General features: G+C 41.8%; 1 protein-coding gene across 1 annotated transcript in view; it reads left to right on the forward strand.

Annotated features, from left to right (window-relative positions):
• Positions 1 to 17149, forward strand: part of LOC139764912 (uncharacterized) — a 567165-nt gene extending 550016 nt beyond the window's left edge. Inside the window, exon 25 of the mRNA XM_071691991.1 lies at positions 15917 to 17149. Coding sequence (XP_071548092.1) covers positions 15917 to 16074 — 158 coding nt within the window. The 3' untranslated portion in view covers positions 16075 to 17149. The remainder of the gene's footprint in view (positions 1 to 15916) is intronic.
• Positions 17150 to 17381: the final 232 nt, after the last annotated feature.

Below are 17381 nucleotides of genomic sequence, written 5' to 3' on the forward strand. Positions count from 1 at the left end.
ACAAGAGCAAAGGAAGAGTAGCACTGCTCCTGAAGCAGGAGTTGTGGGAGTATGTGATAGAGTGTAAGAAAGTAAACTCTAGATTGATATGGGTAAAACTGAAAATGGATTGAGAGAGATGGGTTTTTATTGATGCCCATGCACCTGGTTATGAGAAGAAAGATCTTGAGAGGCAAGTGTTTTGGGAGCAGCTGAGTGAGTGTGTTAGCAGCTTTGATGCTCGAGACCAGGAATGCAAAGGTGAGTAATGTGGCAGTTGAAGGTATAATTGGTGTACATGGGGTGTTCAGTGTTGTAAATGGAAATGGTGAAGAGATTGTAGATTTGTGTGCTAAAAAAGGATTGGTGATTGGGAGTACCTGGTTTAAAAAGAGAGATATACATAAGTATACATATGTAACTAGGAGAGATGGTCGGAGTGTTATTGGCTTATATGTTGATTGATAGGCACATGAAAGAGAGACTTTTGGATGTTAGTGTGCTGAGAAAGGCAACTGGAGGGATGTCTGATCATTATTTTGTGGAGGTGAAGGTGAAGATTTGTTGAAGTTTTCAGAAAAGAAGAGAGAATGTTGAAGTGAAGAGAGTGGTGAGAGTACTTGAGCTTTGAAAGAAGACTTGTGTGAGGAAGTACTAGGGGAGAATGTCTGCAGAATAGAAAAAGGTGAGAGCAAATAACATAAGGGGATTGGGGGAGGATGGGATGTATTTAGGAATGCAGTGATGGCTTGCACAAAGATGCCTATGGCATGAGAAAGGTTGTAGGTTGACAGATGTGTGGCAGGATGGTGGCAGGAATGGATGAGGGCAGCATGTATGAATATGTATATTTATTATTCATTATACTTTGTTACTGTCTCCTGTGTCAGTGAGGTAACGCAAGGAAACAGATGGAAGAATGGCCCAAACCACCCACATATACATGAATATACATACACGTCCACACATGGACATATTCATAACTATACATTTCAATGTATATTCTTTCTTTCTTTCAAACTATTCACCATTTCCCACGTTAGCAAGGTAGCATTAAGAACAGAGGGCTGGGCCTCTGAGGGAATATCCTCACCTGGCCCCCTTCTCTGTTCCTTCTTTTGGAAAATTAAAAAAAAAAGAGGGTAGGATTTCCAGTCCCCCACTCCTTCCCCTTTTAGTCGCCTTCTGCGACATGCAGGGAATACGTAGGAAGTATTCTTTCTCCCCTATCACCAGGGATATATCTTAATGTATTCATAATATCCAACAGTTGTCCCCATACCCCACATATCCTTAACCATCCCATAAAGCATTCCACTTTGTTATACACTTGATATCTATAGCTGAAAAACTTAAGAAAACCGTCATTCTAGGCAGAAACATAGAAGCACTGAAAGGACCACCACTTTTTTAATGATTATCAGCAAAAGGAAGTGCCCTACAGGCAGACTGAGTCTGGGAGTCACATGGCCAAGACTTCAGGTACCGAAATGGTACACTTATTGTCTAGGGCAAGTCAACTTCCTGAATGCCATCCTTCAATGAGGCCCCACATATATAAGAGGTAGGAAGGTCAGGTCATAAAAGTGGTCGGGGAGAAGGAGCTATTCCCAAAAGGAATTGGAGACATTTTGCAGCTGTATGATGCATGATCTAATCTCTCTCCATGCTGTTGGCTGCACAACTGATTCTACAAATTTCATATTTTCTTTGACTATCTAAACTCTTGCCATCAGACAGAAGGGGATTTCAACATTCACCACAGAGAATGGTTGAATTCCTTCTATAATGATCTAGAATAAATTATCACCCACCCTACCTATATTCCTGACTGTTGGGGATGAGAGAGCTTGGGAAGTGAGTCAGTTGTTGTTCGCTGATGATACAGCGCTGGTGGCTGATTCATGTGAGAAACTGCAGAAGCTGGTGACTGAGTTTGGTAAAGTGTGTGGAAGAAGAAAGTTAAGAGTAAATGTGAATAGGAGCAAGGTTATTAGGTACAGTAGGGTTGAGGGTCAAGTCAATTGGGAGGTGAGTTTGAATGGAGAAAAACTGGAGGAAGTGAAGTGTTTTAGATATCTGGGCGTGGATCTGGCAGCGGATGGAACCATGGAAGCGGAAGTGGATCATAGGGTGGGGGAGAGGGCGAAAATTCTGGGGGCCTTGAAGAATGTGTGGAAGTCGAGAACATTATCTCGGAAAGCAAAAATGGGTATGTTTGAAGGAATAGTGGTTCCAACAATGTTGTATGGTTGCGAGGCGTGGGCTATGGATAGAGTTGTGCGCAGGAGGATGGATGTGCTGGAAATGAGATGTTTGAGGACAATGTGTGGTGTGAGGTGGTTTGATCGAGTGAGTAACGTAAGGGTAAGAGAGATGTGTGGAAATAAAAAGAGCGTGGTTGAGAGAGCAGAAGAGGGTGTTTTGAAGTGGTTTGGGCACATGGAGAGAATGAGTGAGGAAAGATTGACCAAGAGGATATATGTGTCGGAGGTGGAGGGAACGAGGAGAAGAGGGAGACCAAATTGGAGGTGGAAAGATGGAGTGAAAAAGATTTTGTGTGATGGGGGCCTGAACATGCAGGAGGGTGAAAGGAGGGCAAGGAATAGAGTGAATTGGAGCGATGTGGTATACCGGGGTTGACGTGCTGTCAGTGGATTGAATCAAGGCATGTGAAGCGCCTGGGGTAAACCATGGAAAGCTGTGTAGGTATGTATATTTGCGTGTGTGGACGTATGTATATACATGTGTATGGGGGGGGTTGGGCCATTTCTTTCGTCTGTTTCCTTGCGCTACCTCGCAAACGCGGGAGACAGCGACAAAGTATAATAAATAAATAAATAAATATATATATATATATATATATATATATATATATATATATATATATATATATATATATATATATACACACATAGCCAGAGGTTGAACCATTATGTGACATTCATTTTTTTCATTTCATTTCAAGCTAGAAGTTTCAGTTTTCTAAATTGTTTCTTACATTTTCACATGTATATATATGTATGTGTGTGTGTGTGTATGTGTGCGTGTGTGTGTGTGTATGTGTGTGTATGTGTATATATATATGTATATTATCCCTGGGGATAGGGGTGAAAGAATACTTCCCACGCATTCCTCGCGTGTCGTAGAAAGCGACTAGAGGGGACGGGAGCGGGGGGGCCAGAAATCCTCCACTCCTTGTATTTTTTTAACTTTCAAAAATGGGAAACAGAAGAAGGAGTCACGCGGGGAGTGCTCATCCTCCTCGAAGGCTCAGATTGGGGTGCCTAAATGTGTGTGGATGTAACCAAGATGTGAAAAAAGGAGAGATAGGTAGTATGTTTGAGGAAAGGAACCTGGATGTTTTGGCTCTGAGTGAAACGAAGCTCAAGGGTAAAGGGGAAGAGTGGTTTGGGAATGTCTTGGGAGTAAAGTCAGGGGTTAGTGAGAGGACAAGAGCAAGGGAAGGAGTAGCAGTACTCCTGAAACAGGAGTTGTGGAAGTATGTGATAGAATGTAAGAAAGTAAATTCTCGATTAATATGGGTAAAACTGAAAGTTGATGGAGAGAGATGGGTGATTATTGGTGCATATGCACCTGGGCATGAGAAGAAAGATCATGAGAGGCAAGTGTTTTGGAAGCAGCTGAATGAGTGTGTTAGTGGTTTTGATGTACGAGACCGGGTTATAGTGTTGGGTGATTTGAATGCAAAGGTGAGTAATGTGGCAGTTGAGGGAATAATTGGTATACATGGGGTGTTCAGTGTTGTAAATGGAAATGGTGAAGAGCTTGTGGATTTATGTGCTGAAAAAGGACTGATGATTGGGAATACCTGGTTTAAAAAGCGAGATATACATAAGTATACTTATGTAAGTAGGAGAGATGGCCAGAGAGCGTTATTGGATTACGTGTTAATTGACAGGCGCGCGAAAGAGAGACTTTTGGATGTTAATGTGCTGAGAGGTGCAACTGGAGGGATGTCTGATCATTATCTTGTGGAGGCTAAGGTGAAGATTTGTATGGGTTTTCAGAAAAGAAGAGTGAATGTTGGGGTGAAGAGGGTGGTGAGAGTAAGTGAGCTTGGGAAGGAGACTTGTGTGAGGAAGTACCAGGAGAGACTGAGTACAGAATGGAAAAAGGTGAGAACAATGGAAGTAAGGGGAGTGGGGGAGGAATGGGATGTATTTAGGGAATCAGTGATGGATTGCGCAAAAGATGCTTGTGGCATGAGAAGAGTGGGAGGTGGGTTGATTAGAAAGGGTAGTGAGTGGTGGGATGAAGAAGTAAGAGTATTAGTGAAAGAGAAGAGAGAGGCATTTGGACGATTTTTGCAGGGAAAAAATGAAATTGAGTGGGAGACGTATAAAAGAAAGAGACAGGAGGTCAAGAGAAAGGTGCAAGAGGTGAAAAAAAGGGCAAATGAGAGTTGGGGTGAGAGAGTATCATTAAATTTTAGGGAGAATAAAAAGATGTTCTGGAAGGAGGTAAATAAAGTGCGTAAGACAAGGGAGCAAATGGGAACTTCAGTGAAGGGCACAAATGGGGAGGTGATAACAAGTAGTGGTGATGTGAGAAGGAGATGGAGTGAGTATTTTGAAGGTTTGTTGAATGTGTTTGATGATAGAGTGGCAGATATAGGGTGTTTTGGTCGAGGTGGTGTGCAAAGTGAGAGGGTTAGGGAAAATGAGTTGGTAAACAGAGAAGAGGTAGTAAAAGCTTTGCAGAAGATGAAAGCCGGCAAGGCAGCAGGTTTAGATGGTATTGCAGTGGAATTTATTAAAAAAGGGGGTGACCGTATTGTTGACTGGTTGGTAAGGTTATTTAATGTATGTATGACTCATGGTGAGGTGCCTGAGGATTGGCGGAATGCATGCATAGTGCCATTGTACAAAGGCAAAGGGGATAAGAGTGAGTGCTCAAATTACAGAGGTATAAGTTTGTTGAGTATTCCAGGCAAATTATATGGGAGGGTATTGATTAAGAGGGTGAAGGCATGTACAGAGCATCAGATTGGGGAAGAGCAGTGTGGTTTCAGAAGTGGTAGAGGATGTGTGGATCAGGTGTTTGCTTTGAAGAATGTATGTGAGAAATACTTAGAAAAGCAAATGGATTTGTATGTAGCATTTATGGATCTGGAGAAGGCATATGATAGAGTTGATAGAGATGCTCTGTGGAAGGTGTTAAGAATATATGGTGTGGGAGGCAAGTTGTTAGAAGCAGTGAAAAGTTTTTATCGAGGATGTAAGGCATGTGTACGTGTAGGAAGAGAGGAAAGTGATTGGTTCTCAGTGAATGTAGGTTTGCGGCAGGGGTGTGTGATGTCTCCATGGTTGTTTAATTTGTTTATGGATGGGGTTGTTAGGGAGGTGAATGCAAGAGTTTTGGAAAGAGAGGCAAGTATGAAGTCTGTTGGGGATGAGAGAGCTTGGGAAGTGAGTCAGTTGTTGTTCGCTGATGATACAGCGCTGGTGGCTGATTCATGTGAGAAACTGCAGAAGCTGGTGACTGAGTTTGGTAAAGTGTGTGAAAGAAGAAAGTTAAGAGTAAATGTGAATAGGAGCAAGGTTATTAGGTACAGTAGGGTTGAGGGTCAATTCAATTGGGAGGTGAGTTTGAATGGAGAAAAACTGGAGGAAGTGAAGTGTTTTAGATATCTGGGAGTGGATCTGGCAGCGGATGGAACCATCGAAGCGGAAATGGATCATAGGGTGGGGGAGGGGGCGAAAATTCTGGGAGCCTTGAAGAATGTGTGGAAGTCGAGAACATTATCTCGGAAAGCAAAAATGGGTATGTTTGAAGGAATAGTGGTTCCAACAATGTTGTATGGTTGCGAGGCGTGGGCTATGGATAGAGTTGTGCGCAGGAGGATGGATGTGCTGGAAATGAGATGTTTGAGGACAATGTGTGGTGTGAGGTGGTTTGATCGAGTAAGTAACGTAAGGGTAAGAGAGATGTGTGGAAATAAAAAGAGCGTGGTTGAGAGAGCAGAAGAGGGTGTTTTGAAATGGTTTGGTCACATGGAGAGAATGAGTGAGGAAAGATTGACCAAGAGGATATATGTGTCGGAGGTGGAGGGAACGAGGAGAAGAGGGAGACCAAATTCGAGGTGGAAAGATGGAGTGAAAAAGATTTTGTGTGATCGGGGCCTGAACATGCAGGAGGGTGAAAGGAGGGCAAAGAATAGAGTGATTTGGATCGATGTGGTATACCGGAGTTGACGTGCTGTCAGTGGATTGAATCAAGGCATGTGTATGGGGGTGGGTTGGGCCATTTCTTTCGTCTGTTTCCTTGCGCTACCTCGCAAACGCGGGAGACAGCGACAAAGCAAAAAAAAAAAAAAAAATACACATACGCAGGCATATACATATATACACATGTACATAATTCATACGTGCTGCCTTTATTCATTCCTGTCGCGACCCCACCACACATGAAATGACAAACCTCACCCCCCACACGTGCACAAGGTAGCACTAGAAAAAGACAACAAAGGCCACATTCATTCACACTCAATCTCTGAGTGTTATATATAATGCACCAAAACTAGAGATCTCTTTCCACATCCAGGCCCCACAAAACTTTCCATGGTTAACCCAAGACGCTTCACATGCCCTGGTTCAATCCATTGACAGCACGTCCACCTCGGTATACCACATTGTTCCAATTTACTCTATTCCTTGCATGCCTTTCACCCTCCTGCATGTTTAGGCCCTTTTTTTTTTTTTTTTTTATACTTTGTCGCTGTCTCCCGCGTTTGCGAGGTAGCGCAAGGAAACAGACGAAAGAAATGGCCCAACCCCCCCATACACATGTACATACACACGTCCACACACGCAAATATACATACCTACACAGCTTTCCATGGTTTACCCCGGACGCTTCACATGCCTTGATTCAATCCACTGACAGCACGTCAACCCCTGTATACCACATCGCTCCAATTCACTCTATTCCTTGCCCTCCTTTCACCCTCCTGCATGTTCAGGCCCCGATCACACAAAATCCTTTTCACTCCATCTTTCCACCTCCAATTTGGTCTCCCTCTTCTCCTCGTTCCCTCCACCTCCGACATATATATCCTCTTGGTCAATCTTTCCTCACTCATTCTCTCCATGTGCCCAAACCATTTCAAAACACCCTCTTCTGCTCTCTCAACCACGCTCTTTTTATTTCCACACATCTCTCTTACCCTTACGTTACTTACTCGATCAAACCACCTCGCACCACACATTGTCCTCAAACATCTCATTTCCAGCACATCCATCCTCCTGCGCACAACTCTATCCATAGCCCACGCCTCGCAACCATACAACATTGTTGGAACTACTATTCCTTCAAACATACCCATTTTTGCTTTCCGGGATAATGTTCTCGACTTCCACACATTTTTCAAGGCTCCCAAAATTTTCGCCCCCTCCCCCACCCTATGATCCACTTCCGCTTCCATGGTTCCATCTGCTGACAGATCCACTCCCAGATATCTAAAACACTTCACTTCCTCCAGCCTCTCACCATTCAAACTCACCTCCCAATTGACTTGACCCTCAACCCTACTGTACCTAATAACCTTGCTCTTATTCACATTTACTCTTAACTTTCTTCTTCCACACACTTTACCAAACTCCGTCACCAGCTTCTGCAGTTTCTCACATGAATCCGCCACCAGCGCTGTATCATCAGCGAACAACAACTGACTCACTTCCCAAGCTCTCTCATCCCCAACAGACTTCATACTTGCCCCTCTTTCCAAGACTCTTGCATTTACCTCCCTAACAACCCCATCCATAAACAAATTAAACAACCATGGAGACATCACACACCCCTGCCGCAAACCTACATTCACTGAGAACCAATCACTTTCCTCTCTTCCTACACGTACACATGCCTTACATCCTCGATAAAAACTTTTCACTGCTTCTAACAACTTGCCTCCCACACCATATATTCTTAATACCTTCCACAGAGCATCTCTATCAACTCTATCATATGCCTTCTCCAGATCCATAAATGCTACATACAAATCCATTTGCTTTTCTAAGTATTTCTCACATACATTCTTCAAAGCAAACACCTGATCCACACATCCTCTACCACTTCTGAAACCACACTGCTCTTCCCCAATCTGATGCTCTGTACATGCCTTCACCCTCTCAATCAATACCCTCCCATATAATTTACCAGGAATACTCAACAAACTTATACCTCTGTAATTTGAGCACTCACTCTTATCCCCTTTGCCTTTGTACAATGGCACTATGCACGCATTCCGCCAATCCTCAGGCACCTCACCATGAGTCATACATACATTAAATAACCTTACCAACCAGTCAACAATACAGTCACCCCCTTTTTTAATAAATTCCACTGCAATACCATCCAAACCTGCTGCCGTGCCGGCTTTCATCTTCCGCAAAGCTTTTACTACCTCTTCTCTGTTTACCAAATCATTTTCCCTAACCCTCTCACTTTGCACACCACCTCGACCCAAACACCCTATATCTGCCACTCTGTCATCAGACACATTCAACAAACCTTCAAAATACTCATTCCATCTCCTTCTCACATCACCACTACTTGTTATCACCTCCCCATTTACGCCCTTCACTGAAGTTCCCATTTGCTCCCTTGTCTTACGCACCCTATTTACCTCCTTCCAGAACATCTTTTTATTCTCCCTAAAATTTACTGATAGTCTCTTACCCCAACTCTCATTTGCCCTTTTTTTCACCTCTTGCACCTTTCTCTTGACCTCCTGTCTCTTTCTTTTATACTTCTCCCACTCAATTGCATTTTTTCCCTGCAAAAATCGTCCAAATGCCTCTCTCTTCTCTTTCACTAATACTCTTACTTCTTCATCCCACCACTCACTACCCTTTCTAAACAGCCCACCTCCCACTCTTCTCATGCCACAAGCATCTTTTGCGCAATCCATCACTGATTCCCTAAATACATCCCATTCCTCCCCCACTCCCCTTACTTCCATTGTTCTCACCTTTTTCCATTTTGTACACAGTCTCTCCTGATACTTCTTCACACAGGTCTCCTTCCCAAGCTCACTTACTCTCACCACCTTCTTCACCCCAACATTCACTCTTCTTTTCTGAAAACCCATACTAATCTTCACCTTAGCCTCCACAAGATAATGATCAGACATCCCTCCAGTTGCACCTCTCAGCACATTGACATCCAAAAGTCTCTCTTTCGCACGCCTGTCAATTAACACGTAATCCAATAACGCTCTCTGGCCATCTCTCCTACTTACATAAGTATACTTATGTATATCTCGCTTTTTAAACCAGGTATTCCCAATCATCAGTCCTTTTTCAGCACATAAATCTACAAGCTCTTCACCATTTCCATTTACAACACTGAACACCCCATGCATACCAATTATTCCCTCAACTGCCACATTACTCACCTTTGCATTCAAATCACCCGTCACTATAACCCGGTCTCGTGCATCAAAACCGCTAACACACTCATTTAGCTGCTCCCAAAACACTTGCCTCTCATGATCTTTCTTCTCATGCCCAGGTGCATATGCACCAATAATCACCCACCTCTCTCCATCAACTTTCAATTTTACCCATATTAATCGAGAATTTACTTTCTTACATTCTATCACATACTCCCACAACTCCTGTTTCAGGAGTATTGCTACTCCTTCCCTTGCTCTTGTCCTCTCACTAACCCCTGACTTCACTCCCCAGACATTTCCAAACCACTCTTCCCCTTTACCCTTGAGCTTCGTTTCACTCAGAGCCAAAACATCCAGGTTCCTTTCCTCAAACATACTACCTATCTCTCCTTTTTTCAAATCTTGGTTACATCCACACACATTCAGGCACCCCACTCTGAGCCTTCGAGGAGGATGAGCACTCCCCGCGTGACTCCTTCTTCTGTTTCCCATTTTAGAAAGTTAATACAAGGAGGGGAGGATTTCCGGCCCCCCTGCTCCCGTCCCCTCTAGTCGCTTTCTACGACACGCGAGGAATACGTGGGAAGTATTCTTTCACCCCTATCCCCAGGGATAATATACATATATATACACACACACACACACACACACACACACACGCACACACACACACACACACACACACACACATACATATATATACATATGAAAAATGTAAGAAACAATTTAGAAAACAAACTTTTAGCTTGAAATGAATGAAAAAATGAACGTCACATAATGGTTCAACCTCTGGCTATGGAAAAATCTTTTTCACTCTATCCTTCCACCTCCAATTTGGTCTCCCACTTCTTGTTTCCTCCACCTCTGACACATATATCCTCTTTGTCAATCTTTCCTCACTTATTCTCTCCATGGGATCAAACCATTTCCATACACCCTCTTCTGCTCTCTCCACCACACTCTTTGTATTATGACTCATCTCTCTTACCCTTTCATTACTTACTCGATCAAACCACCTCACACCACATATATTCCTCAAGTATCTCATTTCCAACACATCCACCTTCCTCTGCATAACCCTATCTATAGGCCATGCCTCACAATCTTATAACATTGTTGGGACCACTATTCCTTCAAACATACCCATTTTTGCTCTCCAAGATAACGTTCTCACCTTCCACACATTTTTCAGTGCTCCCAGAACCTTCACCCCCTTCCCCCCCTGTGACTCACTTCCGCTTCCATGGTTACATCCGCTGCCAAATCCACTCCCAGATATCTAAAACACTTTACTTCCTCCACTTTTTCTCCATTCAAACTTACCTCCCAATTGACTTGTCCCTCAACCCTACTGAACCTAATAACCTGGCCCTTATTCACATTTACTCTCAGCTTTCTTCTTTCACACCAAACTCAGTCACCAACTTCTGTAGTTTCTCACCCGAATCAGCCACTAGCACTGTATCATCAGCGAACAACTAGTGACTCACTTCCCAAGCCCTGTCATCCTCAACAGACTGCATACTTGCCCCTCTCTCCAAAATCTTGCATTCAGCCCTCTAACAACCCCATCCATGAACAAATTGAACAACCTTGGAGACATCACGCACCCCTGCCGCAAACCAACATTCACTGGGAACCAATCACTTTCCTTTCTTCCTACTCGTACACATACCTTACATCCTCTATAGAAACTTTTCACTGCTTCTAGCAACTTACCTCCCACACCATATATTCTTGATACCTTCCACAGAGCATCTCTATCATATGCGCTCTCCAGATCCATAAATGCTACATACAAATCCATCTGTTTTTTTAAGTATTTCTTACATACATTCTTCAAAGCAAATACCTGATCCATACATCCTCTACCACATCTGAAGCCACACTGCTCTTCCCCATTCTGATGCTCTGTACATGCCTTTACCCTCTCAATCAATACCTTCCCATATAATTTCCCAGGAATACTCAACAAACTTATACCTCTGTAATTTGAACACTCACCTTTATCCCAATTGCCTTTGTACAATTGCTCTATGCATGCATTCCGTCGATCCTCAGGCACTTTACCATGAACCATACATACATTGAATATCCTCACGAACCAGTCAACAACACAGTCACCCCCTTTCTTAATAAATTCCATAGCAATACCATCCAAACCTGCCTTCTTGCTGGCTTTCATCTTCCTCAGAGCTTTCACTACCTCTTCTCTGTCTACCAAATCATTCTCCCTAACCCTCTCACTTCACACACCACCTTGACCAAAACACTCTATATCTACCACTCTTTCATCTAACGCATTCAACAACCCTTCAAAATACTCACTCCATCTCACTTCACTGCTACTTCTTATTACCTCCCTGTTTGCCCCTTTCACCAATGTTCCCATTTGTTCTCTTGCCTTACGCACTTTATTTACCTCCTTCCAAAACATCTTTTTATTCTCCCTAAAATTTTATGATACTCCCTCACCCCAACTCTCATTTTCCCTCTTTTTCACCTCTTCCACCTTTCTCTTGACCTCCTGCCTCTTTCTTTTATACATCTCCCACTCATTTGCACCATTTCCTTGCAAAATTTGTCCAAATGCCTCTCTCTTCTCTTTCACTAATAATCTTACTGCTTCATTCCACCACTCACTACCCTTTCTAATGTGCCCACCTCCCACCTTTCTCATGCCACAGGCATCTTTTGCACAAGCCATCACTGCTTCCCTAAATGCATCCCATTCCTCCCCCACTCCCCTTGCATCATTTGCTCTCACCTGTTTCTGTTCTGCACTCAGTCTCTCCTGGTACTTCCTCACACAAGTCTCTTTTTCAAGCTCACTTACTCTCACCACTCTATTCACCCCAACATTCTCTCTTCTTTTCTGAAAACCTCTACATATCTTCCCCTTCGCCTCCACAAGATCATCATCAGACATCCCTCCAGTTGCACCTCTCACCACATTAGCATCCAAAAGTCTCCCTTTCACACACCTGTCAATTAAAACGTAATCCACTAATGCTCTCTGGCCATTTTTCCTACTTACACATGTTATTTATTTTATTTATTTTATTATACTTTGTCGCTGTCTCCCTCGTTAGGGAGGTAGTGCTAGGAAATAGATGAAAGAATGGCCCAACCCACCCACACACACACACACGTATATACATACACGTCCACACACAGCACATATACTTACCTATACATCTCAGTGTATACATATATATACACACACAGACATATACATATATATAATGTACATAATTCATACTGTCTTCCCTTATTCATTCCCATCGCCACACTGCTACATCTGAAATGACAACCCCCTGCCCCGCATGTGCGCGAGGTATCGCTAGGAAAGACAACAAAGGCCAAATTCGTTCACACTCAGTCTCTAGCTGTCATGTATAATGCACCAAAACCACCGCTCCCTTTCCACATCCATAAGTATACATAGGTATACTGATGTATATCTCTCTTTTTAAACCAGGTATTCTCAATCACCAATCCTTTTTCAGCACACAAATCAACAAGCTCTTCACCATTTCCATTTACAACACTGAGCACCCCATGTGCACCAATTATACCCTCAACTGCCACATTACTCACCTTTGCATTCAAATCACCCATCACTATAACCCGGTCTCATGCATCAAAGCTGCTAACACACTCACTCATCTGTTCCCAAAGCGCTTGCCTCTCATGATGTCTCTTCTCATGACCAGGTTCATAGGCACAAATAATCACCCATCTCTCTCCATCCACTTTCAGTTTTACCCATATCAAACTAGAGTTTACTTTCTTACACTCTATCACATACTCCCACAACTCCTGCTTCAAGAGTAGTGGTACTCTTCCTTTGCTCTTGTCCTCTCGCCAACTCCTGACTTTCCTCCCAAGACATTCCCAGACCACTCTTACCCTTCACCCTTGAGCTTTGTTTCATTCAGAGCCAAAACGTCCAGGTTCTTTTCCTCAAACATACTACCTATCTCTCCTTTTTTCTCATCTTGGTTACATGCACACACATTTAGACACCTCAATCTGAGCCTTCGAGGAGGATGAGCACTCCCCACATAACTCCTTCTTCTGTTTCCCCTTTTAGAAAGGAGGGGAGGGTTTCTAGCTCCCTATTCCCATCCCCTTTAGTCGCCTTCTATGAGGTAGCATCAGGAAAACACACAAAAAAGGCCACATTCGTTCACACCGAGTCTCTAGCTGGCATATGTAATGCACCGAAACCACAGCTCCCTATCCATATCCAGGCCCCATAAACCTTTCCGTGGTTTTCCCCAGATGTTTCCCATGCCTTGATTCAGTCCATTGAAAGCACATTGACCCCGATATACCATATCGTTTCAATTCACTCTATAACTTGCATGCCTCTCACCTTCCTTTGTGTTTAGGCCCCAATCGCTCAAAATCTTTTTCACTTCATCCTTCCACCTCCAATTTGGTCTCCCACTTCTCCTTATTCCCTCCACCTGTGACAGATGTATCCCCATTTTCAATTTTTCCTCACTCATTCTCTCCATATGTCCAAACCATTTCAACACACCCTCTTCTGCTCTCTCAGCCACACTCTTTTTATTTCTGCACATCTCTCTTACCCTTTCATTACTTACTCAGTCAAACCACCTCTCTCCAAGTATTGTCCTCATACATTTCATTTCCAACACATCCACTCTCTTCCATACAACCTCTATATAGCCCATGCCTTGCTACCATATAACATTGTTGGAACCACTATTCCTTCAAACATACCCATTTTTGCTCTCTGAGGTAACGTTCTCGCCTTCCACACATCCTTCATCACTCCCAAAACCTTCGCCTCCTCCCCCACCCTGTGACTCACTTTTGTTTCCATGGTTCCATCCACTGCTAAGTCCACTCCCATATGTCTTTGTTAAAAAGTCATAGTGACATCACAGCCCTGCCTCACACCTACATGTATCCCAAAACTTTCACTTGGCTCTTCATCCATTCTTACAAACACATTTGCTCCTCTGTAGAAGGCTTTTACAACATCCAGTAGTTGTTCCCCTGCTCTGTATATCCTTAACACTTCCTACAAAGCATTCGACTCGACTGTCATACAGTTTCTGTAGAAACATAAAAGGTGCATACAACTTCTTACCTTTAGCTAAAACTTTTTTATAGTCATCTTTACTACTAAAATATGCTTCCACACATCCCCTTCTTTTCCTAAAACCCCCTTGCTCTTCACTTATTCTGCATTTCATCACTCAGTCAGTTGATATTCCTGCATATACTTTTCCAGGTATACTTAAGAGACTTATTCTTATAATTGCTATGTACATCCTTCACACCTTTTCCTTTGAACAGAGGAACAATAATAGCTTTCATCCAAGCCTCAGGCACAACCTTCTGTTTCTGTGCTAAATTACATATAAGATGCATCCACTCTATCAATCACACTTTCTCCTCCACACTTCAGCATTTCAGCTGTAATCCTATCCACTCCAGGTGCCTTTACTACCTTCACCTCATTATATCCCTTCTTACCTCTCTCTTTGCTATAGGCCCCTGTACTTATACCCTCTTCCTTTCCACCTCCATAGCCATGCATGTAACAACTGCTGCCTCCCCTTCTCCTACATTCATCAGTTCTTTATATTATTCTTTCTATTTTCCTTTCACTTCCAGAAAATATCCTTCCTTTTCGCATCAGCATTTCCACTCTTACATTCACCTCTTTCCTTTATCACCTCCTTCCAGTATAGTTTCTTATTATCCTGAAACTTTTCACTTAGCTTTCTTCCAAAATGATCATAAATTGTAATGAAGTTATGTCTTTCTATATGGCAAGTGTATGGTGTATCTGAGCTATAAGTGTCATCATTTTTGTAGTTGCATTGTGGGCATGAAGGGTCCTGGGATGTGTTAAATCAATTTTTGCATTAATGTAGGGATAGGTGATGTTTGGAGTGTAGACAGGAAAATGTGATTTGCATTTGTCAAGGGAGTGTGTGTCAGATGGATATATGTCCTGGGGCTATAAATCCTGGATCTTCCATTCAGGATCCAGGAGCTATTACAGTTCAAAGGCTGTGCTCTTGTCAGTAGTGTAGTAGGTTGTTCCTCAGCCAAGTTTTGCGGACTTTTTTGTGTTTTTGCCTGACCATTTATATGCCCTTTTTTGGTTTGTTAACAGCACATAACTCCCTGTATACCATATACAGCTGTATACAGTATCAAATGCAGTTAATAAAACTAAAACTTATAATTTTAGTCATACAACCAAAGATATTTTACTTGTGTAAATATTCCTGACCATTCCTGACACAGCAAGAATATGGCCAGTAACTGTTAATGTCCCTTGTTGAACAGCATGTAAGCCACTTTTATGAAGTTTATAGTAGCGACATATGGTAAAGAAATATATTGGAAAATTGCTAAATTTACTTGATGTAGTAAACTATCATTTACATTATATATTTAAATTTCATAAAACTGCTTGCTTTTTTCTCTTAAAAGTATTCTTATCTTTTTTTTTTTTATTCCTAGACACTCCCATAACTGTTGAAAAGGTCCATCAGCTGTGTGGGGTAAGGCCAGAACAATTCCAGCTCATCACATCCAGAAGGTTATCATACCGAGATGATTTCTGTATTGATAGTGAGGATGATGTTCCTCAAGAGCAGCAAGTATGTCCTCTTAGCTGAAAAGTGGATAGAAAAGACTCAAGTTTATCATTATCCAACATTCTGGTTTATTAAGGTTTATGATTAAGGTTGAAATATCTTTGATATAGTACTACATATGTTTTGTACATTATGTTTTGCTTGAGTAAAAGTATTTTAGACTGTAAAGAGAAAGAAGAGTCTGACTGAATTTTTTGCATGCTATCATTGTGAATAAAAGAAAGTTTGAAGATGCAATAATCCAAAAGATTTTATTTTTTTCATTAGAATAGAATGCTTAATTATGTAAAGATGATGTTATTCATAATATTGGAAATTTTGTTGGTTCTCTGTCAATAATTGTATGTATATTGGCAGCTAGATATAAGAATTTTTCATGAAAATTCTATGAATTCATTGAACTGAAATATCAGCCCTCAGCACAGCATTGCAGGTAGAATATTGATTATCCATAACCCTCAGTACAATGTAATGATAAGATTTTGGAATTTTAAGGATTTTAGAAATACTGTGCATGCAGGCTAAATACCTTAACAGAGTATTTGGAATACCTAATGCAATTTAGATATTTGTCTGTCATCTGTTTACACATACAGTACTATATGATTCATGTAATAAACATTTACAGAAATTAATCAATAAAAAAGGCATACTCTAAATTGTTAGTAATCCTGACTGCACTGGATCATGGATTTTGGGCTCCACAGATTCTAGAATTTATGGATTTTCAATGTTCTGCCAGATCTTTGCAAAGTCAGGCATTTTGGATGAACTATTTAGCTATGCAGTACAGAGCAGCACAAAAGATGTTGATAGCAAATGCCACTTGATGTGAAAATCTTATGTTAGCAAAGTGTTTTTCAAAAGTGGTGGAAAGAAATAGCAAACTGACTGTCTGCAGTAGATTAACCTTTAGATGCCATTGTCTGCAGTAGAATAACCTTTTAGATGCCTAATTTGATTTTGGGTGGTTACCTTTAAGTGCCCTATTCTTCACCAGTAAATGAAAATGTTAATTCTTACTTATCAGCTTAAAATATTATCATGTCAAATGTGTGTTTTACGATTTCTTAAGGAGAAAAAATATTATGTCGAATGTGTGTTTTACAATTTCTTAAGGAGAACTGCAAGCCTAGAAATGTGGGATTAGCTGTAAGTTATCTGATTTTTTTTCTGTGTAATTTCAGTCGTAGCCAGCTGGGTGTTGCTAAAGACTTTGTCCATGTTTCAAGGGTGTTTGGGTTGAGGAAAGTTTCAACTACTTGTGATTAATTCAACTACTGTGATTAAAGTTGAATTAGGCCCTACACATGCCAAAAGTGTCATTT

The sequence above is a fragment of the Panulirus ornatus genome, chromosome 4 (assembly GCF_036320965.1).
Source record: "Panulirus ornatus isolate Po-2019 chromosome 4, ASM3632096v1, whole genome shotgun sequence".
NCBI classification, from domain to species: Eukaryota; Metazoa; Arthropoda; class Malacostraca; order Decapoda; family Palinuridae; genus Panulirus; species Panulirus ornatus.